This window comes from Cryptomeria japonica, chromosome 6 (genome assembly GCF_030272615.1).
Source record: "Cryptomeria japonica chromosome 6, Sugi_1.0, whole genome shotgun sequence".
In the NCBI taxonomy this organism is placed as follows: domain Eukaryota; kingdom Viridiplantae; phylum Streptophyta; class Pinopsida; order Cupressales; family Cupressaceae; genus Cryptomeria; species Cryptomeria japonica.
In genome coordinates this window covers 530,661,585-530,688,699 of record NC_081410.1, presented here as the reverse complement: position 1 = coordinate 530,688,699, position 27,115 = coordinate 530,661,585, and the positions used below count along the sequence as shown (strand labels likewise).

The window sequence follows — 27,115 nt, the reverse complement described above, 5'->3', positions numbered from 1 at the left end:
CTTTCTTTCCATAAGTGCCACACTACCATAGATGGCCTTATAATCCAAAGGTCACCCCATTTCGAATTTGTACCATGAATTGGCCATGAGAGAAGGAAGTCTTTCAGATTTCGATTCCCGACTGATTGCCATTGAAGCATGTCCATCAGCCACACCCAACATGCTGAAGCAATCGGACACCAATATAGCAGATGTTCTGCTGATTCCTCTTCCTTTTTACATAAAATGCATATGCTTGGACCCGAGATACCAATGGTCCTCAATCTGTCCCCAGTTAAAATTCTCCCATGGAGAGCGATCAAAAGAAACGCACTTGCTTTTGGAAGAATCCTTTTTGTTCCAACAGAGTAATGATGGCCAATTCACATCAACCAATTCTCTGAGAAGCATATCCCAAATTTGCCTTGTATTCACCTGACTTGGCTGCACTCCATATCAATGAGTCATCATCATCAGACAAGATTAATTTTCTGCTACTAAGAATTTCTTCCAACAAAGCTTGGTTATCCTTATTCCATGACCCAACCTTCTTCCAAAGGACTTGTTGATTACGCTTGACTGTAGGATCCATGTAATCTGCTACTGACCTTCCTATAGACTGTTCAACCGACCGAATCCACTCCTTATCTACAATGAGTTCTGAGATGGCCACATCTCCATTCCAGGAGTCCCACCAAAAACTTGCTTTCCTTCCATTACCGATTCTCCATGAAAGATGCTCCGTGATAAGCCTCCGTGTGTATATATGTATACTTGTGTGTGTATATATATACACACACCAATATATATATACACAGTATATACACACACATATATATATATACACACATATACATGAATATGTATATAAATGTATATGTGTATATACATATACATGTATATGTACATATATACATGATATACATGTGTATGCATATATATATATATATATATACATATACATATACATATACATATACATATATATGCATATATATGTATATGCATATCCATCTACATATACATATATGCATACATATATACATATATGTATATGTATAATGTACATATATACATACATATATGTATATCTATTATATGTAAATATGCAGTGCACATTTAGAGCATACATTGAGCATCTTAATGTCAGGTTGCTCTATGATCTAAATTAGCATCAAGGTGAAGGTGGGCAAATAGAGAATCTTGGAAGTGCTACAAGCAGTAAGTCTCAAAATCAGTATATAACAATGGGGCAAATAGAGAATCTTGGAAGTGCTACAAGCAGTACGTCTCAAAATCAGTATATAACAATTAATAACAATGCATCAGACATATCTTCTTCAGGAGAATCTTTGAGGTGCTACCAGTGCTACATGCAGTAAATTAATTGAAAGTTATTAGTTCAATGAATCAGACAGCTCCTTTCCAGACAGTTTAATGTGTGGGACATTTCGAATTCGGCTTGTAGCTGTATGCCTTGAGGCTTGAATAGTTGAATTTCTAACTATCCTGCAACAGCCTAATTTACGCAATGGAGTTAAAATTGTTGCAAATGAGTTGGTTTGTTGGTTATTTCTGTAGGAATAATCAAAATGATGATTTCTTACCTGACTATTTTCAACACAGGAGTTGCAAAATAGGAGTTCTAAATTGCGCTTGCATATTAATTGAAAATAGTGGGCTTATGAGTTAAGGCTAGTAAATATACTTCTCAATTTTAAGGAATATTAAGCAAGCGCATGTACATCTGGCACTCTCAGTTAGAATGTTTGACGAACTATGCTGGTGCTAGTAATATTTAGTGTTTTCAAGCAAATAATAAATTGTTTAGCATAGGTTTTGTTGAAAAAAATAAAAGGGATCTACATGTAAAGTAGATGATGTAGTAAATTTCAACAGTTGCAAAATAGGAACATAAAATTGTGCTTGCATATTAATTGAAAATAATGGCCTATACAAATTAAGTCTAGTAAATATACTCTCTTAGTTTTAAGGAATATTAATTAAGCTAGCACTTCTACATCTGGCAGAAAATAAATTGTTTAGCATTTTAGACTCAGTTAGAATTTTTGACAGACTGTGCTGGTACTAGTAATATTTAGTGTTTTCAAGCAAAAAATAAATTGTTTAGCGTAGGATTTGTCTAAAAAAGGATCTACATGTAAAGTAAATGACAGTAAATTTCTGGCTTGTTCATAAAAACTTTTTTTTTTCGCCAAGTTTATTCCTTTTAGTGGCATGTCTATACTAGTTGTTGGGCGAAAATATAGTTTGAAGGTGATAAGTTTATACAATTATCTTGTTAGGTAATCATACCTTTGGTCTACTTAATCCCTTAAGAAAGGTCTTGAAGGAGAGTTGAAAAGTTGGAATAAGAACTATTACAAAATTATATAGGAAATGCGATATTATTATTACCTGTGCAAATCTCAAAATCTTTCATTTTAAATGTAATGTTGTTCTTCTTTTAAGCAAATAGCTTTTAAGATCAAATTTTAAAACTTTGTGTTCTTAAGAAATTATGAATTCCTGCATTGTGTCAGGCTGCCCATGTTTATGAATGAGCTGACAAGTAAAGGTTGATTTATATCTTTATTCAATTAAAATGTCTTTGAACTTTAAAGATGATTGGACCTAAGGTCAATTTATGCATTTGGTGCGCTTCCATTTTGGTATCTATATATGTACCTGCGTTGTAGATTTGAATGTTTTTAAATTCATAGAGGTCTGTGTTGTGACGTTTTCACACATTGCCTCATTGCAAATGGGGACCCCACCGTTTTTTTGCTTTCTTAGTTAGTTTTCGAGTCTCTTGCAGTTAGCCTTTGCTTGAAGAAGTGTAGTACCCCAGGTGGCTAAGATGTAGTCAGGATAAGTCTCTCTCTTCAGGATGAAGTTAAGAACAGCACCTCCTTTGCCCAACCAAGCTGCCGACCGGCCTCTCCCAGCATTGCCAATGGGTGCCCAAACCTGATCACTTCCCATTGCCGTCTCACACCATCCACTCTCACCTTCCACTTCCATTCCCTTCCATCTCCCCTCATTTCCATTTTCTTCCCTTCATTTCTTCCATTCCCTAAACCTCTCCATCCCTTAACCTATCTTCCTCTAACCTTCATTCCCCACCTTCAACTCCTTACTACCTCCCACTTACCATTTCCTACCATTCATCATCTTCACTACCTTCACCCCCACAACCTACCTCCCTTTATCTTAACCCTCCCCACTTCCTAGCTACATCCACCCTACCTTCCCTTAACTTCCTCTCGCCTTCACTTCCTACCTATCTTATAACTACCTATCCATATCTCACACCCTCATACCATTTTCCTTACCCTTACTCCCTTATCACCCTACCCTCTACCCCTATGCTATCCTAACTCCGGCATTACCCTTTATACCTCCCACCATCATCCTATCTTATATCTCTCACAAATACCACTCCATACATCATCTAACCTCACCTCACCTAACACCCTTTATTCTCCTAAGCTTACCTATCCTAAGTTCCTAACCACCATCCCACCCTAGCCTACCCTTATACTACCCACAATCAACTCCCTTTACTCCCAACATATCCCAACTTCCTTCAGTACCCCTTATACTCCCTACACCCTACATCCAACCCCTTTCTATCTCCTTATAACTGCCCACCGCACCTATCATACCCCCTCTGTATCCTTTTCCTACCTCATGGCTTTTCCTTACTGCATCCCTTCACTCCCTCCTTGCCACGACATCACCTCAAGACTATTCCCTTTCTACCGGCTCCCCCACTTTTTCACCATATCACCTTTGGTTCTCCCTTTCCACCTACGTAGCATGTTTGGGGCCCACAAATTCTAAGCTGAAGGTTTTTAAAAGTTTTTTAAAAGACATTAACAATGCCACTTTACATGCTGGACCCCACCAAATTTTGAACCTAGAAATTGAAAATGTTTATAGGGAGTGTGTATGGCATTGTTTGGGCCCCACCAACTTTAGAGAAGAGAGCAAAATGTTTCTAAGGCATTCATAATGCCACTTCAGCATAGAGACTAAACTGACATCAGCGCTTCCTTTGGGTTAAGAAGTATAAACTCAGCCTACGATTTATCTTTGATCACCGTCAAAATTGAAAAATAAAAAATTTGACTAAGGCATGAAAATGATCTAGGCTGTCATTGCTCTCGACACCCCCCTGTCATTGCTCCCAACACCTTGTCATTGCTTGGAACAACCCGTTCTTTGATCGCAATGAGTTATGAATAAAGCAACCTCGCTTAGCAAGCCCAATTCGATTTGAGATGATGGAAAGGTGGCTAAGCCTTGAACAACACACGATGCAATTAATTAAAGGCAAAAGAACTAAATGATTTCATGTAATAAAGTTACAAAACTCGAAGACTTTTTGGTGGTTAATTGTAATGCATTCAATATAATGGCTTGTATGCATTTAATGGGAGGCATGGTTTGAGATTGGAAAGGCACCATCAATTTGCAATGCAAAATTTTATTTAAAAGATGAGAATGGCGATTATATGGTATTGAATGACAGCAGTCAATATGTTCATCATTTTAAATACTGTTCATTTTATAGAATATGCCAAGCGATGTGATGAAGTATCAACTCCCCTGGGCGATTATAAGGTGAAATTGATCATTTCATTTGTTCAGTTTATAGTCGACATTGCTTTTACGCCTGCAATTCAACTCTTGGATTGATCATCAGCAATTCAACCTTATCAGTGAACTGGCTAATAAGAGAGAACGATGTGACTTTGAGATGGGTGATTTTGTTTGATTATTATCACTAACAGCGATTCATCTTATCTCAGGCGATAGTCATTCTGACCAGCGATTCTGATCTTGAAGGCCAGTGATCTCATTTGGACAGCAATTAGAAGCAAGGCGAATTTACTGTAGGGTGTCGACTTTGTAATTTTGATGACAGCAAGTTCTACCACCAATAATTCATGATCGATCACATATCCACTACAGCGAACCTACCTTGTTCACAGCGAATTGGCAACCTTTTGATCAGAGAACTTGATATTGGAGGCGGCAATAGTGAGATTGCTAGATGGCGATATAAGCCACAGCGATATCCTAAGTTGGAGACATTTCGGTGCCTTGCATTCCAACGAATTCACCTTTGTTTGCATACAGCAATCTCCACTGGACATTAGAGAGCCCTCAAGAAAGGATAATTTTGTCCAAACAATTGATTACCAGCCCATTTCGAATTGGTTTTGCAGGTCTGAGACAGATTAATTCTGTTATATCAGACCTTATTCTAATGCTGGTAAAGGATGGCTGGAGCATGACAAACTCTCATCAAAAGGTGGTCTAGACTAGAAAAAGTCTGTCCTAGGTTAGAACAAGGCATCCTAGACTAGAACGAAATCCGTCTTAAGCAAAGACAGGGACCAAGGACGTGATCAGCGTGATGATTCATTGCAACACTTCAAGTCTTAGAAGGATACAAGGAAGCTGCTTGAAGGAAAGGATTTCACAAAGAACACACAAGGAGAAGTAGGATCAATGCACTCCAAGGCATGATGAAGATCAAGCATAGGTAAGACAAGGTCTACAGCAAAAGCAACATCAAGAGAGCAACTTTCAACATCAAGCACTCAAGGATGGAAATTTTCCCAATCTTGAAATTTCCTTTGGAAATCCAAGAATCATTGCCAGTATAGCCAGATGGGAGCTCAAAAATTCACAAGATCAAGACAAAAGATAGTTTCAGAAGAGTTAATTAAAGTTAGAGGATCGACTTGAAAAAAGTCATCATCACATTAGGAGCTTGGACATGTATCAAGAGATATGCCTCGTTCATTCAATTACAACTTGTGATGAATTACAAGGTCGAAGTTGAGGTGGCCCCTAGTCATCATTCATCCAATCACATTATTTCATGAGAAGGTATCCAGATTCAATGAGCCTGACTCATCCTATAAAGAAGATAACTACCACATGGACACGAAGTTCAATGTACCTACCGCCATCATCCATTGGTTGAATTTTTAAAGGACATGTATCTTGTCAAATGTAATTTTATCATTGGTCAAGCATTAAATGCTTTGCAATGGGTTTAACAAACCTTAATTAGGGTTTATATCTTTCGATCTTGGCCATTGATTGTGAATCAATCGGAGCCACTGAATTGTAATACGAGCTCTATATAAGGCTCCACTTCTTCATTTGTAAAAGTTAATAGCGAATAGTCTATAGTAGCAATTCAAGAGTAGATAATAGCAAATAGCAAATAGTTAGAGTAGGAAGAGAAGGCAAAGATTGTTGCCAAGACATTGTTGTAAAAGGCATGTAAACTTCATTGAAGACATGGTGAATTCTATGTGTTGATCCAACAATTTGCATGGTCTCTACTTCTCATTTGATTTTCATGTTGTTAAGATGAATGGAAGACTTTGTGTATGATCAATGGTGAAATTCGTATGTCCATACTACTAACACCCTGCCAATGGTAAAGTGCCTTGCGTAGTCAATTGGAATCATTCAACTAAAGCTTAACTCCAATTATCATTCCTTCATTGATATGCATCAACTTGATGGTGTCTATGCTTGTGGTGATGATTTGAAAATCATAAAGCTATCCTTAGGAGATTGCACTAACCTTGTGGAGATGTTCATAGCATGTTGACGTAAGACTTAGTTGAATTCCACCAAAGATCGTTCTTTGTTCTTACATTCTTAGAGTTAGGATAGCGTTCTAAACCCTTATCCTTTTTCCTTTTTTTAAAATCAAGTTAATCCCACATTCCAGCATCATTCAAGCATTCAAGAATTCAACGTAAGTCCACCTTGTGATCCCAGCAATATCATCATATACAACTGAGTCTATCCAAGAGCACGTCAAGACTTGACATTCGAGAACCTTGGAGTCGTCCCACTTGATCACAAAGCTTAGCATTTGGGAGTCTCTGTTCAAGAGAGGACAAAATACTTAGTATTTTATTCTGTGTTGCATATTGCGTAAAAACACCATCAACAGTCTGTGTACGCTGAATTTTGTTGTTGATTACATTGGATTGGTATCTATGTCTTAATGGAATTTTAAATAACTTTTAATTTAAAGTTCTGTGGGTATGATAAATTCAGTATATGATGAGCATTAATATGATTTTAGATAATATTTAAATACGGATACCAGCATCTTATTTATGCCTTTTGTATTACTATTTACTTTTGGTTGCCTATGTAATCTGCAGGGATCTCAGGCGGTGCATCACATCCCATTCAAACAGTTTGGAGATCCGGCACAACGATTTCCACCCAAACCGACTCAAGATGACAGACCAAAAGTGGTTGATGCTATTCATATCTTTAAGGAACCAGGTCGTATAAATCGCCCTGATCGATTTGTTGTCATTCTCCGGGGTCTTCCTGGTAAGTAACTAAATTATATTACAGTTTTGAATTGATTTAAAGTGTTTAAATTTGTAATTTTGAATGGTTGGCCTATAAGCCATTGCCCAGATTTCAATTAACAGGCAAACAATAATGATCGATTTTATGTTTGGATTAGATTTTTGTGAGCTAAGGATACCCACAATATTGGTTAGGGTACAACTATATAGATAGTCAAATATGTTAGGTTACAACTTTTTGATTAGCATGCATGATGGAGCACTGAAACGAACTGCTGAAGGATGTCTTCATTCACTCCTGTCTTCAAATTGGATGAGTTTCTCCATTTTAGATACCAAAGTGACATTCTGAAGTTCAAGGCTAAATCTCACCATAGTGCTTAAAAGACGAATCATTTTACTTTCTACTGTGAATATAGTTAGTTGAAGAAAAATATGTCTTTAAATATAGTTAGATGACTTTGCTGGGATTTTAGGCCCTTTTAGACCATCTGAAATGGATGAAGACCTAAATCAATTATGATTAATACATTTAAATTTGATTAACAATAAGTAATGACTAATGAGTTGTAATGCCCCCTTTTCCAAATGAGATTATAATAATAATAAATTAAAATATATGTAAAATATTAAATTGAAGTTTAATTTTATCCAAAGTCAAGGGGCATGTGGAAATTTTTTTTATTATTTTATTTTACTCGTTGTGTACCATAAGAAGTGAGACATTTTTTATTATTATTTGATTTTACTCCTTGTGGAGCTTGAATTATGGTTGAATTAACCTGAGGATGAAACCTCTCATGGCAGAAAATAAAGGACGAAAAATCCTTAATTTCCATTGTTGAGTTAGTGGACAGAAACCTTTGATTCAGCCAGATTCTAAGACATTTAAATAAATAAAGATCACTGCAGATTAAAGGAAGATTTACAACAGAGATAAAAGGATAAGTTCAATATTTTGAGATACATTTTAAAAATAAAATCTGAATTATATGATAAACTTTTAAGCTACAATCTCTAGGTTGATTTCATACTTCTAATTAATTGTGCAATTAGTAGTATGAGTTGGGGTTTATTAATTTTTAAGAAAATAAGGGAATTTTAGGAGACATTACAAATGGTATTAGAGCTGTGATCCTGCCAACCTGTAAAGCTAACGTGTTGGATGCATTCTAGTCATAGAGACTTGAAAGTCTAAAAGGAAGATAGAGATGAAAGAATCTATAGAGGCCCAATATAATGTGTCAGCAAAGATTCTTACAAAAAGAAGAGGACATGGATTTTGTTCAAGACTTATTTATGAAAATACAGAAGGACAAAGAAAGATACAATCTAGAGGCCCCCAAAATCTTTGACCAACATCAAAGGTTGCTAAATGATTTCAAAGGTTGTGTTTCCTTTGATGAGTACTTGGAGGCACTCGAGAACCATTATCTTGACAAAAGAGGCCTATATGAATACATAAGGAAAATGACTAAGGAGGAGATTGAGGAGCAAGACTCAAAAGAATCAATTTAGATAGAAGAAATGAAGTCTGAATCAGTATCAAAATCACAAGAAGATAGTATACTCGAAGAAGGTGGGCTAAAGTTATAGCCACAAGAAAATGAACATACCAATGAGCAAGAACAAGAGGAACCTAAAAAGCAAGTCGAAGATAAAAATTCTTTGGTAGGAGAAGATGTTTTATTCGTTTCTAATGATGGCATGTTGTAATGTCCCCAATCAGGGATTAACAGTAATAATTCTGTTTAATATGTTTATAGTATCTATCAATTCTATTTTAAGGAGACATTTCTGATTAAATCTGAGAATATAATTCCGTATTAATCATTGACTAGCATTAATTGATTATTATGGATGATTTACAATAAATGGAAGACTCATAACATAAGTCAGATCATACCTTAAGCCTGCAACCGATATCTTGATTATGGATAACCCTGCAATCACAAGGATGTACACACAATACCTACAAGCATATGCATATTATAGGTTGGCCTAAACTATCAGTACTAACATGCAGATAGAGAAAAAGTATCATAGGCAAAAAGGGAGAGCAAGGGCCTGTTGGTCTACCAAATCCAAGGGCTGGTTGCTTTGAACCCCCTTGCTAGATGGGTAGTCTCCCTATGCTTCCCCTCTAAACCATAATACTTTCAAACACTCAAATATCTTCTCTGTTTTGGGAAGACTGGCAGGGAGATTTTAACTGGCTCCTTGACTCCATGGGTCTCTGACCACATGACAGCCCCTCGTTGCCACTGGTTACCTTCTCCAGTGCTCTCCTCAAGATAGAGTTGAAACACTATCCTCACATTTCTTAATGGTACTCAAATATACATCTAATGTATTATCCATTTATTCCATAGTTGTAAGCAAACAGCAATATATACATATATTCAATTCTGTTACAGACTAGAGTTATTATTATAATGCTGTGAACATACAGTGATACTGTAAATGTGATTAAAGATATCATCATAATGCTGTAAACATACAATCATACGGTAATACTGTGAATTTAATTAAAATTATTATCTTAATACTGTGAATTTAATTACTTTATTATCTTAATGTTAATGCTGTGAATATTCAGTGTCATGGCTCATACCTGTGACCCTTCCTTATGGCCTAAATGCAACTTACCACTTTTGTGGAGGTCTGGGAACTTCCACGATGGGTGTTTCTGTGATTAATTACTTCCAATAATTACAGTTATCTTTTCGTATATATGTCCAATATCTATTACTGATCCATCTGGTTCTGTTCCTTTATATCTGTCAATGAGAGGGAGAGGTTACACCTCTTCATCATGTATGCCCTTTGGCAAGAGACATACCCTTTCACCATTAGCACCCTTTGAAAGAGTGCAATTCTTCATTATTTCTGCCCTTTGAAAGGGACACAACCTTTCACAGTCAGATCTGCACTTCTGATTCCCAAATCATTCCCCTCCCAAATGACGTTCTCTTTTCCCTTTTATATCTCACATTTGAGGGAGTCACAACTTTTCATCCCATGTCTTTTGACCATTCATTAACTTAATTAAATTTTAATTATATTTAATTTAATTTAATTTTTATTTTTATTTTTATTCTTTTGAATTTTGAATTTTATTATTATTATTATTTACTATTAAATTCTTATTCAAAGTGGGGACATTACACATGTATCACCAAAATATCAATGAAGATAGACAAGAAGGGTTACACTTGTTGAATGGGAAGAGTTCAAATCAAAGAAATGGGACTCGGACTCGGCAAGGCCGAATCGGACTCGGACTCGGGACTTGGCGTCAGACTCGGCTGGACTCGGGAAAGTGAAAAACTCAAGAAATTTAGAGATTTTTAAAGATTTAAAACTTGTTTCAGGCACCCTTTATTGAATTCACCTTAAAAACACAATAACATCATCAAACTCGGCTCATTTGATTACATACACAAGTATACATCAATCACATAAGCATAAACGCAAATTGTAGTTGAAGGAAATAACAAACATAGATATATAAATATTGTCAAATGTATACAATATTACAAAACTCATGGGATAAAAAATCCATGTCATCATATGATCATCATCAAATGTTTCATACAAATACCAAAGGTAAATACAACTACAAGCCTATGGCTCAGAGGAGCCTGCACGGCAGCACCCTCAGGCCCCGGCCCCCTGCGAAGGCGTCTAAGGTAGGTCCTGGATGATTTGACAGCCATAACTGCTCCCTGTGACACCATGCCATGCTCACCAACATCAGGAACATCCGTGTCACTATTTGCCTTTGAATCTCCTGTTTGTGCTCGTGCTCTCCGCTCCTCCTCTGCCATGGCTACAATCTCAGCCTCTATATTTACTTGGTCAATCCAATCAGTGTCAGACTCGGAGGTTAAATTTTCCCTACTTCTAATGATGCAGTTTCCCCCCATATTTTTCGATGGGGGTTTGGGGGCAGCGCCCCTTGCGTGCTTCCTGTCGCGATATAGGGTGGGGTCGAGGGGCAGCGGCTCGCGAGGCCAAAAAACTTATTATTTAATAAAGGTGTCGGGTGTTATTTTTCTATTCGCTGACATGTTGTAACCCTAATTTTTCTCATTCTCAGGCGGAGGTTGTAGTGAACAAAGACGAGACCATTCATTTTAAAAAAACTTTTTAAAATGTGTTTTTTTTGTCATTTTACTTAGCTTGGGACTTGCTGAGTTTGGGGCTTGGGACTTGCCGAGTTTGGCGAGTTTGAGCCAAACTCGCCAACTCGGTGAGTTTGAGTCCGAGTCCCAGAGACTTGGCGAGCATGACTCGGACTCGGACTTGCCGAGTTTAGGCGATTCATGGCGATTCCCGTTTCTTTGGTTCAAATTGAAGGAAGATGCACCAAATCATGCACTATCTTTCAAACTTTCACATTGTGAGCCATTGATTGATTTTTAGAAGAGCATTGAGGATGAATATGCATTTGAGAAAGACATTTTAACTAGCCAAATTTGGAAGTTTTGTGTCACAAAATTTGAAGGTGTTGAGGGTATCTCAACAAACTCTTTTTGGACAAATGAGGAAGCAAATATATTAGAGCCACAAGCTAAAGAAAAGGTTTCTTTAGTTGCTATCTTTTGTTTTGAGTATGTGAGAATTTTTATACCAACAATGAACAAGAAACAATTTGGAAATGTTGACTCTAACTAGGAATAAAAAATGAAGCATTCAAAACACAATTGTTTAGAATTAGGCCAACATGAATGGTCGAAACAAGAAACTAATTTCCAGTTTTTACATTGAGTTGTGGGTGATTCACTTTTTGAATGGATGCAAAAAGGTTTGTCCATTGGGAGAACCCACTTTTTGAAATAAAAACATAGACATATCTTGGTTCAAGTTCCATAACTTGTGTTGATATTAGAGTAGCATGGAGAAAGATGAATGGTGTAATAGTTCTTCACAAAGAAAGGCCCTCGAGAACAATAGAAGTTGTCTTCCTTCCTGATTCAACCCTACTCCTATTGCATTTCCACTAGCATCACAATCAACTTGAAATACTTTGTTAAAATCGGGCAAAGCTAACACTGGTTGTTTTGTCACTTTTTGTTTCAACAATTTAAAGCTTCTTTGAGCTCCAGATGTCCACTTGAAGTCTTCCTATCTCCTCTCATTGTTTCAGTCATAGGTACGAGGATAATATGTGTATGAGTACGAGAATACGTGTACAAGTACGAGAATATGAGTACGAGGAAAAGATTACGAGAATATTCCTTTAGGGATGGGTTATTCTTTGTTAGCCGACTTTGTATGTTGCCCTAAAATTGCATGTTAAAAGCCGCTGGAATGCATAAGACATTGTAATGGTGTTGTACTGATTTATTGGATAATAAGAAAAGATTGGATGTCTATGTTCTGTGGATGTAGCCCATCTTGGGTGAACCACATTAAATCTCTGTGTTATTTTGTGTTGTGTTTCTCTTCATCTTTTGTGTATTCGAATCTGCATATAATTGTTAATTTGTATTTGCTCTGGATCTGCCTAAACCCTAACATAGATGAGCTGATTGATGAGTTGCACGAAGCTTTTTTTTTCTCGAAAATAGATTTGAGATCTAGGTATCACCAAATCAGGATGAGAGCAGAAGATATAGAGAAAACAAATTTCAGATGCCACTACGGCCATTTCGAGTTTTTGGTTATGCCATTTGGGCTAATCAACGCTCTTGCTACTTTTCAGAGTTGCATGAACCAGGTCTTCAGGAAGCCACTGAGGAAATTTGTGTTGATTTTCTTTGATGATATTCTCATATGCAGTAAGACATGGGAGGAGCACTTGCAACACCTTGTATACCTTAATTAGTAAGGTGTATGAAACTTAATATTAACATTCTCTCACTTGTATACCTTGTAAGAGTAAAATGGAAGACCAACAAATGATAATTGCTTCATGGTTACGCTCATCAAACTAGTCCTAGTGTTTGTTTGCTATTTTGGGATTTACAGAATTACTATGAACAATCTGATCTAGGCACCGGTTTAAAAAAATGGTGAGCATCCTTTGTTTCCAAGTATTGTAATTCTTGCCGTTGAATCTCTAAGTGCCTTCCAGATGATGTTGGGTAATGAAGCCATCCCTTTTGCTATCTAGAGACATGAAAAATGAGATAAAACTTAGCTTCTCAAATATCTATGATTTTTGTTTGATATAAAATTGAAACCCATGATTTGGTTTTTAAAAAAAATCATCCAAAAACACTTGCTGAAGAAAATGCAGGTCTGATAAAAAAATCAGAAAATTTGCAAAAACTCCTATGTGCCCTTGAAACCAAAGGTGCATAAAACACGATTTTGTGAAAAAATTGTCAAATACCAGGTCAAAAACCCTCCCATTGCTTTGGAGAAAAACAACACCCACTTTTTGTAAAAAATTGTGCAAAAAACTCAATTCGCCCTAGAAATCCTAGGTGGACAAAAATTGCTGATCTTTGCGGGCAGAAGTAACTAGGGCCAAACCCTTTCATGTAGACAACAAAGTAAAAGAGGAAATAGGTTGATTCGGCACCAAAAAACCCTTCAAAACAGCACTATTTCTTGCAAAAATCCTTGACGCGAGCAAAACCTTTGACATCCAGTTGTGATTTGCAATGAGAAGAACCTTCGACTAAGGCGTGCAGGCAATGAAGGCCACGACCTGAGCGGGAAAAAAATAGCCACGACTTTAATAAAAATATCTAAAATCTCTAGTCGGCGAGATTTCACACAGTGAAGAATCTGCGGTTTATGGATAATACAAATCCCACAATTTTTATTTTTAAAAAAATCGATCAAAAAAATATGTAGAAATTGCCATGAAATTTCCAGGTAAATTGTCCACCAAAAATAGAACCCTCAATTTTATTTGAAAGATTGATCAAAACTTTCAATCAAAAACCTCAATTCTACAGATAGAACCCACAATATTGTGTTTAAAAAAAATCGGGCAAAAAAACTTCTAAAATTTTCCAGGTAAAGACCACAAATTCAAAAAAATGCGTCAAAAAAAACCTATGCACTGATACCATGAAATGAAAAATCTATGCTCTAATACCATGAAATGATAATTGATTGTTATATTAACAAAGGGGAGGAATACTCCTTGTATAAGCAATTATAGAAGATCTTTCCATAACAAAAATTATCTAGAACTAAAGATAGAATAGAAAGAATCTAAATACTAGAAAGTTACTAAAAGCTAACTAAATGATTTAAATGACCAGTATAAGTTGAATATTACAATATTACTTTAATAGAGTAAAATGGAAGACCAACAAATGATAACTACTACACCATCTGAACTTCTATGTGCTTATCTTCTTTATCAAAGCATCTGCTGTGTTTACGAAAGTATACACTCTCTTGAGCATAACCCTCCAGCCTCCAAGTCACAAGCAAAATTGTATTGCCTCCAAGTCACAAACAAAATTGTATTGCATTTCAAGGTGCTTTTTCTGTGCATGAAATGTAGGGTTCTTTTCCAAGTTAATGGCACTTTGATCCACTTAGTTAATTTTCATTTCTTGAATAACCAACATCCAAACTCAACCTTTGACACCAGACAACCTCATTTTTGGCAGAGTAGCTGCTGTATACTTTTGTCTTTGTAGTGGAAATAGCGATCACAACCGTCAATCACTCATCCAACTGACTACACGACTGAATAGTCTAAACACATAGCCTCTGGTAGATCTCCTTCTATCAACATGTTTTGCTCAATTTGAGTCTACAATTCCTTCTATATCCATCGACATATGATAGAAATTCCCTTACCATTGAATTTCCTTGTTCTTGAAGTTTGTGCTATTGAAGATAGTGTTGTCAGTGACATGGCTGTTGAAGATCCTTGATAGTAAATAGATTTCTCTGAAGTACCACAAAGATATTTAAAGACCCCCTTCACTATGGCCCAATGATCCTTTCCATGAATGGCTGTAAACTATTTCAAGACTTCTGTTGCTTGGGCAATGCCTTGCAAACCATAGCATACATGAGGCTTCTTGTAGAAACCCTAGTTTCTCAATTTTGTAACCCCTTGTTTTGCAAGATTTCAAAATAAATAGAGTATAGTTCTTTCCAAGGGTTTCTTGTAAGTATTGGTTCCCAGAGCAATTAAAACATGAAAGTCAATATGCAACAATATATGAACAGCAAGCAATTCCCTTATTTGCATTCAATCATTCAGTACAACTTAGCAAAATCACACCAAATGGTTGACATACAGCAGATATATATATATTCTATTTCCCAATATTTGCTAATGTAAACTTTTCAATCAAACCTGAGCTTGATAACTCCCTACAACTTGGAATTTGACCAGCAATTATAATCCTGCTGCTATGGTCCAGCCAGCATAATTAATTCGCACCAGTCTGAAGGTGCTGCAAATTGACCAGCAATTGTTGCGTATATCTTCTAAAAACCCTAGCGCCCCCTTCTGCAGCAAATCCGAAATTTTTGACAGCCTGCAGGTATTAATTCGAACCCTAGGTGCATGTACGGCCCTGCATCAGTACGGCCTGTAACTGATTTAAAATAACTCCTCAAATGCTGATGGAATTCGTTGAATTCCCTTGCCCAAGGTTGGAATCTGATCCGCAAAAAGTAGATAATTATTTGGCACTGAAAATTCCTTCAAAACTTTACCAATTCATACAAACTGAGCTTTCGAATGAAACCCTCCCTGAAGTCCAAATTCAGGAGATATCACACTCCCTCAAATGGTTGCACAATTGAAGAATTTCCGCTCTCCAACGGCTGAAGTCGAAACCCTGGTTCCTTCTTCTCACAAAATTTTTCAAGTATCAAAATGCATAATTCACAATGAGGTTCGAGTTCTTCAAGACAATATATATATTTCCCTCACAAGTTCGATTTCTCCTTTGCTCATTAAATGATAATAAAATTAGATGCAGTTTATCATTTAATAATTACCTTGATTTGAGAGTCTAATTAATTAATTCCAATAACCCCAATTTATGATACCTTGACCCTCACTTAAGTTATAATATAAAGTTTATATTATAACTTAATAATATAAGCTCAAAACCATTAATGTTTATTTAAACTAAATAAACATTAATATCTCCATTATTACTCATCCTTTTTGAACGCCGTCTGAACTGGGAGCTGACATGATGAAGCTGCATATGACCATACCCCTTTACTAAAAATAGCAGGGGTCCATCTCTAACATCTCTGCCTTACTATAAATAGTAAGTAATGCATACAGAGTCCAAATGAAGCCGAATGAAAGCCAAACCTACAAAACTCTGACCACTGGAGAAGTTGCATCCCTCAAAGGACTCTATTCAATCTTATTAGCTTACGAGGGTCAGTAATAGGCTAATCCCATTGAATATCTGATGTCAACAAAAAGGGGACATCACACTTCTTGCTGCACTAGCATAAGATACATGAGTTGTCCTCCATCTCTCTAGGGGTAGAAGGACACTGCTCAATTGAATGCTTGGTCCCACAAAAATAGGAGCACTCACTGGTTTGTAATCTTTCATGCTGAAACATCTCAAAATAAAGTCAATACACTTCTTTGGGCAACCAAAATTTTCTATTAGCTCTATCTCTTCTAATCTCCACCACCAAAATAAATTATTTTTCTTCTTATCAAACTATAATGAAAGGTCTGACTTCAAATACTTTATCATAGTCTTACTATTATTGATAAGCAACATTTCATCCACATACAAAATGATAACTGTCTTGCTTATATTTAGCACGATTATCTGATTTGGATTTACCAGATCCAAACTTCAAAACATATGAATCAAAATTCTAGTATCACATTCTATGAGATTGTTCAAGGCCATTATTTTTTTTTCTAACTTGCATACAAAATTGTCCCTACACTTTACACATAGGGTATTAGCTATGTCATTTAGTTCCCTTCCTTAAGGTTTCCATGCAAGAAAGCTATCTTCACATCTAATTAATCAACCTCAAAGTCAAATGCAATAGCAACAAATAAAATAAATCTAATGGATCAAGCTTTGCAATTGGAGAAAAAATCTCACCAAAATCTATTCTATCTACCTAGAGTAACCCTTGGCAACCAACTTTCGTTGCTCTCGTTTACCTTGCTTTCCTAATTGAATTTTTTCTTGAAAACCCTTGTGCTACCAACAGGTTTCCTTCCTTTAGGCAATTGTAGTAGCTCCCATGTGCTGTTCTTCTTTAGAATTACCATCTCTTCATCTATGACCATCCTCTAGGATCATTGTCATTCATCTCCATTTCCTTCTTCACAGTTCTAGGTTGTCAATATTATTAGACAAAGCAATTATACATCTAAAATTAGATTGACCATACCTATTTGGTTGCCTCCTTTATCAAGTGAACCTCATCACAAGTAGAGGTGGGAGGTTCTTCCTCCCTTGAGCTCTCAAAACACACTGTATCATCTTCCTCATTGGGACCAACCTAAATCTTTGGCGTAGCCTTAACCTCCTCGATCATTAGCTATAGTTGCACAATTGACTTGACATCATCATTTGGTTGCTTTAGTATAGGAAAAGACCTAATCGCTCTAAAGATCATATTTCAATTGTATACTGTCTTTCTGGTCACAAGATGCCAAAGCTTGTATCTATTTACTCCATTATTTAATTGATGAAGATACACTATTGCTTTGAATTCCAACTTTGATCTCTACTCCTTATGCACGTACACATATGCCTCACAACTAAAAACTTTGATATGCTGAAGTGAGGGTTTTTATCTGTCTAAACCTCCTTGGAGTCCTTGGAGATTTTGTTAACAAGAATTGATGTTGGAAATCTTTTAAATGGATAACAAGATGTTCTAACTGCTTCTACTGAGAATTTTTGGTCCAAACTGTTCTCACCAATGTGGCCCATGCACTCATTCCACAACAAACTTTTCAGCTGGATGCTTATGGCTCTCAATTGTAGGAGCATGCTGTCAAATATGTACAACTATTTGTGAAGATCTCTTGGGTGTTTCCAAAGCTCCATCTTGCTGGCAAAGTGACATTGTTGTGGAAGTTCCATCTTGTTGTTGAAGCTCCCCGATTTCTGCTAAAAACTAGCTGTCAAAATCACACATTATTGCTAAAGATTCCCCTGAAATTTGGAAATGTAACATTGAATGTAAGTTTTCTCCTCAAGGCAAAATAGAGTTCCAACATGAACTCCCCTAGCAAGCACCATAGCTCCACAAACCATTTTACGCTTTAATTTTCCAAAGACTGCTTGCACATCATTGTTGTTCATTTTATTGATAGATGATAGATTCCTTGCCAAACCTGGATGTGCAAAACTCTTGAGAGGTCATTAATCCTTCCATAGTTGAATTTGATCTTGACTTTGCTACATTTGAGAATATTGAGGAATATTTTGCCACCTAGTTAAACCTTTCCACCATCAGTGCTCTCATAATCATAAAATCACTTTTATTGTGGATCCATGTGGAAGGAGGCTCTAGAGTCGATCGTCCATGCATCCTCACATGTATGTATAGTCAAGGCTGCAACAAATATGTCACTATTGTCTTCTTGAGAAGCTCTTGAATCTAAATCCTCATCTGATCCTTCTTCGTTTTTCTTCTTCTTCTCCTTGCACTCCTTTATGTGGTTTGACTTGCTGTATTTCCACAACATTCAGCATTGGATTTACCAAGAGACTTAGATCTCTCTTTAGATTTGGGTCTTCTCTTTTTTCTTGTTGGCTTCTCCTCCTTTGATCTACCTCTAACAACCAATGCATTCTTGATAGGATTCAAATTTTTTATTTTCAACCTGTTGATGGGTGTTTTATGACCACAATAACACAGAATATAAATGTCAAAGACCCTTTATCCTCTCTTGAGCAAAATCACTTTTTATGCTTAGATTGTAAAAGTTCATAAAAGTGATTCCAAGGTTCCTATGCGAACTTGCGACTTTATGATTGATATAGCTCATTTGGCATGATGTTTGCTGGTAATCCAAGGGGGACTTACGCTTTTGTTGTTCTTCACTTCTCTTGATGCTATGGCTGGAACTTCATCATCGGATATTGCAGGATTGTGATGCTTCTTCCTCAAACAAACTTAATTGGAATTGAAAAAAGGACAAAAGGGAAAAGGTTAAGAAATTCTAATCTACTCCTAGGGATAATGAGGGTAATGGATCATGCTCCAATGGACAAATTCTCAATAACCAAGTCCTCCTTTGCCATGCTCAACAACAATTCCATGAGAACTGGTGCAATCTTCCAAGGATTATTGTAAGAGTTTTCATATCACAATGAACACCATCATAACAAACGATGTACATTCCATGATAGAAGTTAAGCATCCATATAGAAAAGGCTCAGGCTAACTTTACACTTCAAATAGAAATCATATAAGTGCAAAAAGTATGAACCATTGAAATTCATCAAACATTGTCACATTCTCCATTAACGTCAATGCACTTCTAACAACTTGAGAAATCGAAGGAACACCATGCAACAAGTTGAAATAAACTTGAATCCACCATATCTTCAATGAAATCAAATTTTATTTCTCCAAGTCTTACTACAATTTCTTCTCTTTCTCCTACTCTACTTCTAGTCCAAGGAGCAAGAGCTCTCTATTTCTAATGAGCTATCTAATAATTTACAAATGAGAAGGCATGGGCCTTTTATAGAGATTCTTCCACAAATGAACGACCAAGATTGATTTGAAATTGAGGGCCGAGATTACAAGATGGAACACTAATTAGGGTTTTACTAAAAAGAGCTTCTGTGGCACAGAAAAGTGGGGCCAAGTCGACCAATGATAAAATTACACTTGGGGACACTTGTCCTTCCGAATATAAACCAATAATAAAATATTATCAGCACCTTCTAGAAGCTCTCTTGGATAAGTCGGGTTCATTGAATCTGGTCACGTCGACTTGGAGACATTTAATTGGTCGGAGAAGGTGATGGGGTGCTACCTCAACATTTTGGATGCCATGTAGACCTAGTAACTCATTGCGAAGAATATTCACATGTTGGATGCCATGTAGACCCAGTAACTCATTGTGAAGAATATTCCATTTTGACTGATTGTGATGGAGTATATTCCCAAATCACATCATCTGGACCAAGGTTCTAACTCTGATCAACTCTTCTGAAATTATCCTTCCTTGATCATTTTCTTCTTTCCACGTATTGGGTTTCAGAATTTACCTTTTTGGAATATTTTTCCTTGTTGACGACTATCATTCATTGAGTCTTTTCCTTCTGACTTTTGATCTTGGATTTTTTGGAGGAAATTCAAGACAACGTAAATTCTTCTTCTCACTTGCAATTGAACTTTGGATCATTGGGGTCTAGAACTAGGTTGCCTTGAAGCTTGAATGTTTGGAGTTTGAATGTCCTTCATGTTCAGAACTAGAATTCTTCTTCCATGAACTTCCCGAGATTGGATTTCTTCTTGAACGTGTATGTCATAAATTGGATTTCATCTTGAGATGTTGTATTTGATGAAGAAGGTGGGCCCTTTTAGCTTTCTTCTCTCGTCAGGAGTCTTGAAGATTAGCCTTTGCAGGCTAAAGATTTGGGTGTTAGGCTTCCATTAGCTTGTCTTGAAGGGAGGGATTTTGATGATTCCAAACTTGTGGAATCTCCTAGGCACAAACCTATACTAGCAGATTTTCCTCATGACATCTTGGATCAGCATCCAGATGATTTCATTCCAAGCAGCCCAAGTCATGATGATCGTCCTAATTTGGAAGAAGATGCTTCTACCCTATGGCCTAATTGGTGGGAAAAGCTCATTGGTGATGTTTGGGATGGTGAGCTTATCGAGGGTACATCATACAGAGGCAAAAGTAAGAAGAGTACTGTGAGCTTTGCTCTTATGGCCACTATTCAGAATATCTATGAGCCCTAGGACTATTTCGAGGTGAAAGGTAAATCCGAATGGGAAAAGGCTATGGAATTTGAACATCAGTCTTTTGAAGAACAATACTTGGGTTCTTTCGGATGTTCCACCAGGGAAGAAACCCATTGGCTGCAAATGGCTGTACAAGGTCTAGTGCAAAGTTTGATGGAACACTTGATAAAGTTCTTTCAGAGGAGTCCTTCAGATCCTAATTTATATGTCAAGAACATTGGTAGTGACATCATTCTTCTTGTCATCTATGTGGATTATATCATCATTGCTGGTAGTGGGACACATTTGCTTGAGCAAATCAAATTTAATTTGTGTTAGGCGTTTGATATGATAGATTTGGGCCTTTTGCATTATTGTCTCGGTGTAGAAGTTTGGTAGACAGGTGGCAGTGTTTTCATTTCTCAGTCTAAATATGCCAAGAGTTTGTTGGACAAGTTCAGGATGACAAATTGCAAAATCTCGTCTACCTCTATGGAGAAGGGGCTGAAACTTTCAGCTAAATCAGACTCACTAGTGGTTAATGAGTCAGCTTTCAGGCATCTAGTTGGCAACCTCATCTATCTTACAGCCACTAGACTTGATCTAAGTTATGCTGTGAGTTACATCTCTCGTTTCATGACTACCCTTAAGGCTGAACATTGGTTTGTAGTAAAGTGAGTACTGAGATATGTGAAAGGGATACTTGACTTTGGTATTCTGTATAGTGGAAGCAAAGATCCTTGATTGATTGGTTTCACATATTTAGATTTGTGCAGGTTCTATTGATAATAGGAAGTCTACTTCTGAATATGTTTTCAATTTTGGTACGGGTGAGTCACATGCATAGAAACGGGACTTGCCCGAACTCGCCTAAACTCGGTGAGTCTGAGTCCGAGTCATGCTCGCTGAGTCTCTGGGACTCGGACTCGGACTCGTCCGAGTCTGGCGAGCAAACTCGCCATACTCGCCGAGTTGGCGAGTTTGGCTCAAACTCACCAAACTCAGAGAGTCTCGAGCCCCAAACTTGGCTATTGGCTGGGTTAGTAAAATGACAAAAAAAATACATTTTAAAAAGTTTCTTTTAAATGAATGGTATCATCTTTGTTCACTACAACCTTCGCCTGAGAATGAGAAAAAATAGGGTTACAACATGTCAGCCAATAGAAAAATAACACCCGACACCTTTATTAAATAATAAGTTTTTTTGGCCTCATGGGGCACTGCCCCTCGACCCCACCCTATATCGCAATAGGGAGCGCTCAAGGGGCGCTGCCCCTTGACCTCGCAAGGGGCAATGCCCCTTGACCCCACCTTGGGGGCGCTGCCCCCAAACCCCTGTCGAAAAATATGGGGGGAAACTGCGTCGATAGAAGTAGGGAAAATTTAAGCTCCGAGTCTGACACTGATTGGATCGACCAAGTAGATATAGAGGCTGAGATTGTAGCCATGGCAGAGGAGCGGAGAGCACGAGCACAGACAGGAGATTCAGAGGCAGATAGTGACACAGATGTTCCTGATGCTGGTGAGCATGGCATGGTGTCACGGGGAGTGGCTATGGCTATCGAATCATCTAGGACCTACCTTAGACGCCTTCGCAGGGGGCCGGGGCCGGAGGGTGCAGGCTCCTCTGAGCCATAGGCTTGCAGTTGTATTTACCTTTGGTATTTGTATGAAACATTTGATGATGATCATATGATGACATGGATTTTTTATTCCATGAGTTTTGTAATATTGTATACATTTGACAATATTTATATATCTATGTTTGTTATTTCCTTCAGCTACAATTTGCATTTATGCTTATGTGATTGATGTATACTTGTGTATGTAATCAAATGAGCCGAGTTTGATGATGTTATTGTGTCTTTAAGGTGTATTCAATAAAGGGTGCCTGAAACAAGTTTTAAATCTTTAAAAATCTCTAAATTTCTTGAGTTTTTCACTATCCCGAGTCTGGAGCCGAGTCCCGAGTCCGAGTTTGAGTCGGCCTTGCCGAGTCCGAGCCGAGTCTGAGTCCCGTTTCTTTGGTCACATGGACCAATAAGAAGTAGCAGCTAGTAGCTCTTTGCTCAACATAAGCTGAGTATCGTGGAACTGTTAAAGAAGCATGTGAGGTAGTATGGCTTCAGAGGATGCTTTTTTACATTAAAATGTCTCAAGTAGGGCTTTCACCCTTGTTTTTTGACAATCAAGGGTTGCTAAAGCTTGTTAAGAATCTAGTCTTCCATGAGTGTACAAAGCATGTAGAGCTCCATTGTCACTTCATATGACAGCTTGTTGAAGATGGATCCATGATGTTGCAGCATGTTCCAACTGAGGATCAGACTGCAAACATTATTGCCAAGTCCTTGAGTCCATACAAATTTGTAAGATTTCGGGACAAACTTGGTGTAGTTAGAAGAATGATCATTAAGGGAGGGTATTAAATTAATCTTGCTATAGTGGTCATGTTTGTTAGTTAGTATTTAGAAACTTTCTGTTATGTCTTTCGTTCTTGATTGTTTTTGTTTTAGAAACATCGTTTGTAATCTCTATTTAAGAAGTCTTCCACTCCTTTGTAAATAATCAATCACTATTTCATTTACAAGTTTCAGCTTAGTGGTAAGACTGATGATTGCTATTACTAGGCTATTCCACGAATTTGATGAAGAAGACAACATGGTCATACATTGATCTTAGGCCTATGGATTGTAACTACGTCACAATGATATTGAATGGATTCAGATGCTCTGCAGCTGAATCCCCATCATCAATTCTTACAAAATAATAATTACCAAGGATTTAACCTGGTTTTGTTTACCCAACTTCTTGTAGGGACTCTCAGTAGTGAGATCTCTAGACACATTCAGGAGCATTAAATTTGCCAAGAAAAGCCCAGATAGGTTTCAATCTTTACGATATAACTTCACCCAGCTTTCATGCTTCATAGACACAGGTCTATTTACAAAAATTGTAACTCATAGGTCTTGTTCTATTAGTATTTCCTCCATTTTAACCTTTGTCATGCCCCCCAATTTTATATTAATTAATTAAATGAATAAAACTCACATTTATTAAATTACAGACTTCTTAAGTTGTCCGTCCCAGCATCATTGATAAACAATCATAGTATTTAATATTTAAATCAACCCATGTGAAAGGTAAATTGGATTAATAATTCATAAAACAATAAACAGATATTAGTGGCAGACCAAATTTGTCCTAAAGAGGTAATCACTAAAGGATTAATTAATCCTTATTAAAGGATGCGATTAGGAATAAAGGAAGAGATATAATTTAGGGAAATGTATGTCCATTCCCAATCAAAGGATACAACCCTTCGTTCCCATAAGATATTAATAAGGGATCAATACTCAGTCCAAGGGCAGCGAACAAGAAATAGAATATTGCGTAAAACTTAAGGTCAAAGAAGGTTCGACCCTCACTGCAGTGGTCATAGTTGGTATGAACATATCTCACTTAATGCCAAGTAATTATTTGGAATTCATATGGATAGAGAACGACTGTTTATAATCTGAAATGCTATAATAAATAATATTTACCAGAAACATTATTAATAATAATAATAATTGATGAATTATATATATATATTAATTAATATATATATATATATATATATATATATATATATATATATTAATTAATATGATATAAAAACAATTTCTAAAGGGAGTATTTAAATAAGACTTACATTTTAGAAATATCAAATGTATATATAATTTAATTTATGTACTTGGGCATTCATAATGTATGACAGGCTATTATATTAGTGGCCTAATCTTAATTCATCTACTATGCTCTATGAGTGGATAGGTTGGTGTGTGTAGGGAAAGGCGAGTAAACCCATCACAAGTGACGGTGAACCCAAGATGGGTAGGGACATAGTCCTGGGCCTTGAGGGAGCCTCCTTGTAGGTGGTGTCAGCGCCCTATGACAGTAAATCCCTATCCCTCATTAGGATTAGAGAAGAACTTAAGGTAGGACTTAATGTAATGAATGTCGAATGCGTTATGAATGCTAATTCATGCAAAAGATTAAGAAATATGGATTGAAATATAAAAATGTTTAGTAATGTGTGATAATTCATTGGGAAACAGGCAATCTCCTAGTAGGGGACATTACAACCTTCCACAACCCAAAATTTGTGTCATTAACTTTGTCCATCACCAACTATGATGTGCTTGCCATCTTTCTCCTAAAATACGATCATTCCTACACATAACTCCCACTGAAGCTTAAGATTAATAGAAAAAAACACTTTTCCTCACACCAAGGAAATCATGAGCTGGCCAAGCTCAGATACCAATTGCAATGAAGTCAAATAAAACAGAACAACTCCCTACACTAATTTTGAGATAACAGAAATGCAAATATGTTAGGATCTAAACAATTTCAGAAAAATTTATCATACATGCAATAGCACATAACACAAAAACAGACTTGACATAGGATATATCTTGAGAAAAACCCAGCAACAAAGGAGTCTCAATGTTTTATTTAGTAATCAACACCATGGTTGCAATATGATTAAGAGTATCCACTTCTCTGACCAAGTATTAACAATGTTTGGAGAAATTCTGGCAGCATATATTCACTTGCAAAATACAAGCACTAGATGTCTCCAGACAAGCATCCAATAGATAGGGAAAGACCAGATTGAAACTACAACTGGTTTTTCAAAACCTTTAGCCAAAAAACCATGGGCAAATATGATGCCAATATCTTTGACCCAAAATTTGATGCCAAAATCTAGATGGGTCAAATATTCCAAGATAGAGTCCAACTCAATGTCATACACACCCACTAGAAAAGGGCACTGCATTTTGGATTCATTATTCTTTTAGTAAGATGATTCATGTGTCAGTAGTTGGTCAAAAGTATTCATGACTTTTCAAGTTCATTTTGTAACTTCCTCTTACATGCTTTTACATGCATCATAGATGCCTCTTACACATCATACATGACATTATATATTCTTACGTGGCATCATAATACCAAATTACACATGGCACAAAGTTCCACCTCAAGGGGGATGCCCTTTTCCATGGAGACTTATTTAATAATACAAATATCATAGATGCTTTTACACATGTTACATGTCATAATATTCTTACATGATGTCATAATACAAATTACACATGGCATAAAGTTCCAACTCAAGTGGACACCCTTTCCATGAGGGCATATTAAAAATACAAATAATAAATAAATTTAATATTAGGAATTGCAGGGTGTATGCCACCTAATCCCAACAGCTTTATGTGCACTAATTCATTGGGTTTGATCTGATTCCTGTATAACATCTTTGGCAACTCTTTTAACTACTTTGTTATAATCATACATCTTTTTTCGTTCATTGTGGACTGAGTTGGTACTTTTTCATGAACTTCTGCCTGTTTCACAATCTCCTGTTCATTGGATGGAGGCAATTTTTTTCTGTTTGTAGGTTATTGTATTCAGAACCATAATTTTTTTGTTTGATTTAGTCTAAAAGCCCCATCTACAAGTAGAGCTACTGTTATACTATTTGATATTGTACAAGAAGTCATGCCTTAAGGAATTCCCGTCGAGATGCCTAAACTTTTTTAACCTATTCAAGTTTCTTTAAGGGACAAAAATGACTTGCAGCTGTGTTATCTTCAACAATATCAGCATGCTTGGTGGCATGGTAGCATACTTAAACATTGAGACCGTCCCATAATTTTAAAATCCAAATTCACATTTACCCTCCATTAACTATGGTATGTCTTGTTCGATGATAAAAATAATGAATTTTGGCTTCATCAGAATTGATTAATAAGAACACTTTCGAGTTTGTGGATCCTTAGTAGTTCTCTGTACTATAATTGGGAATAATTATTTTTCTTCTCACCTTTGAGGGCTAGTTAGACTTGTTT

The 27,115-nt window shown here is 36.6% G+C and overlaps 1 protein-coding gene across 2 annotated transcripts in view; it reads left to right on the top strand.

The window, feature by feature from the left end:
* Positions 1-27,115, top strand: part of LOC131067989 (uncharacterized) — a 47,598-nt gene that overhangs the window by 6,525 nt on the left and 13,958 nt on the right. For both annotated transcript variants that reach the window (XM_058003173.1, XM_059207468.1), the window contains exon 2: positions 7,194-7,371. In XM_058003173.1, the coding sequence (XP_057859156.1) occupies positions 7,194-7,371 (178 nt within the window). The remainder of the gene's footprint in view (positions 1-7,193; positions 7,372-27,115) is intronic.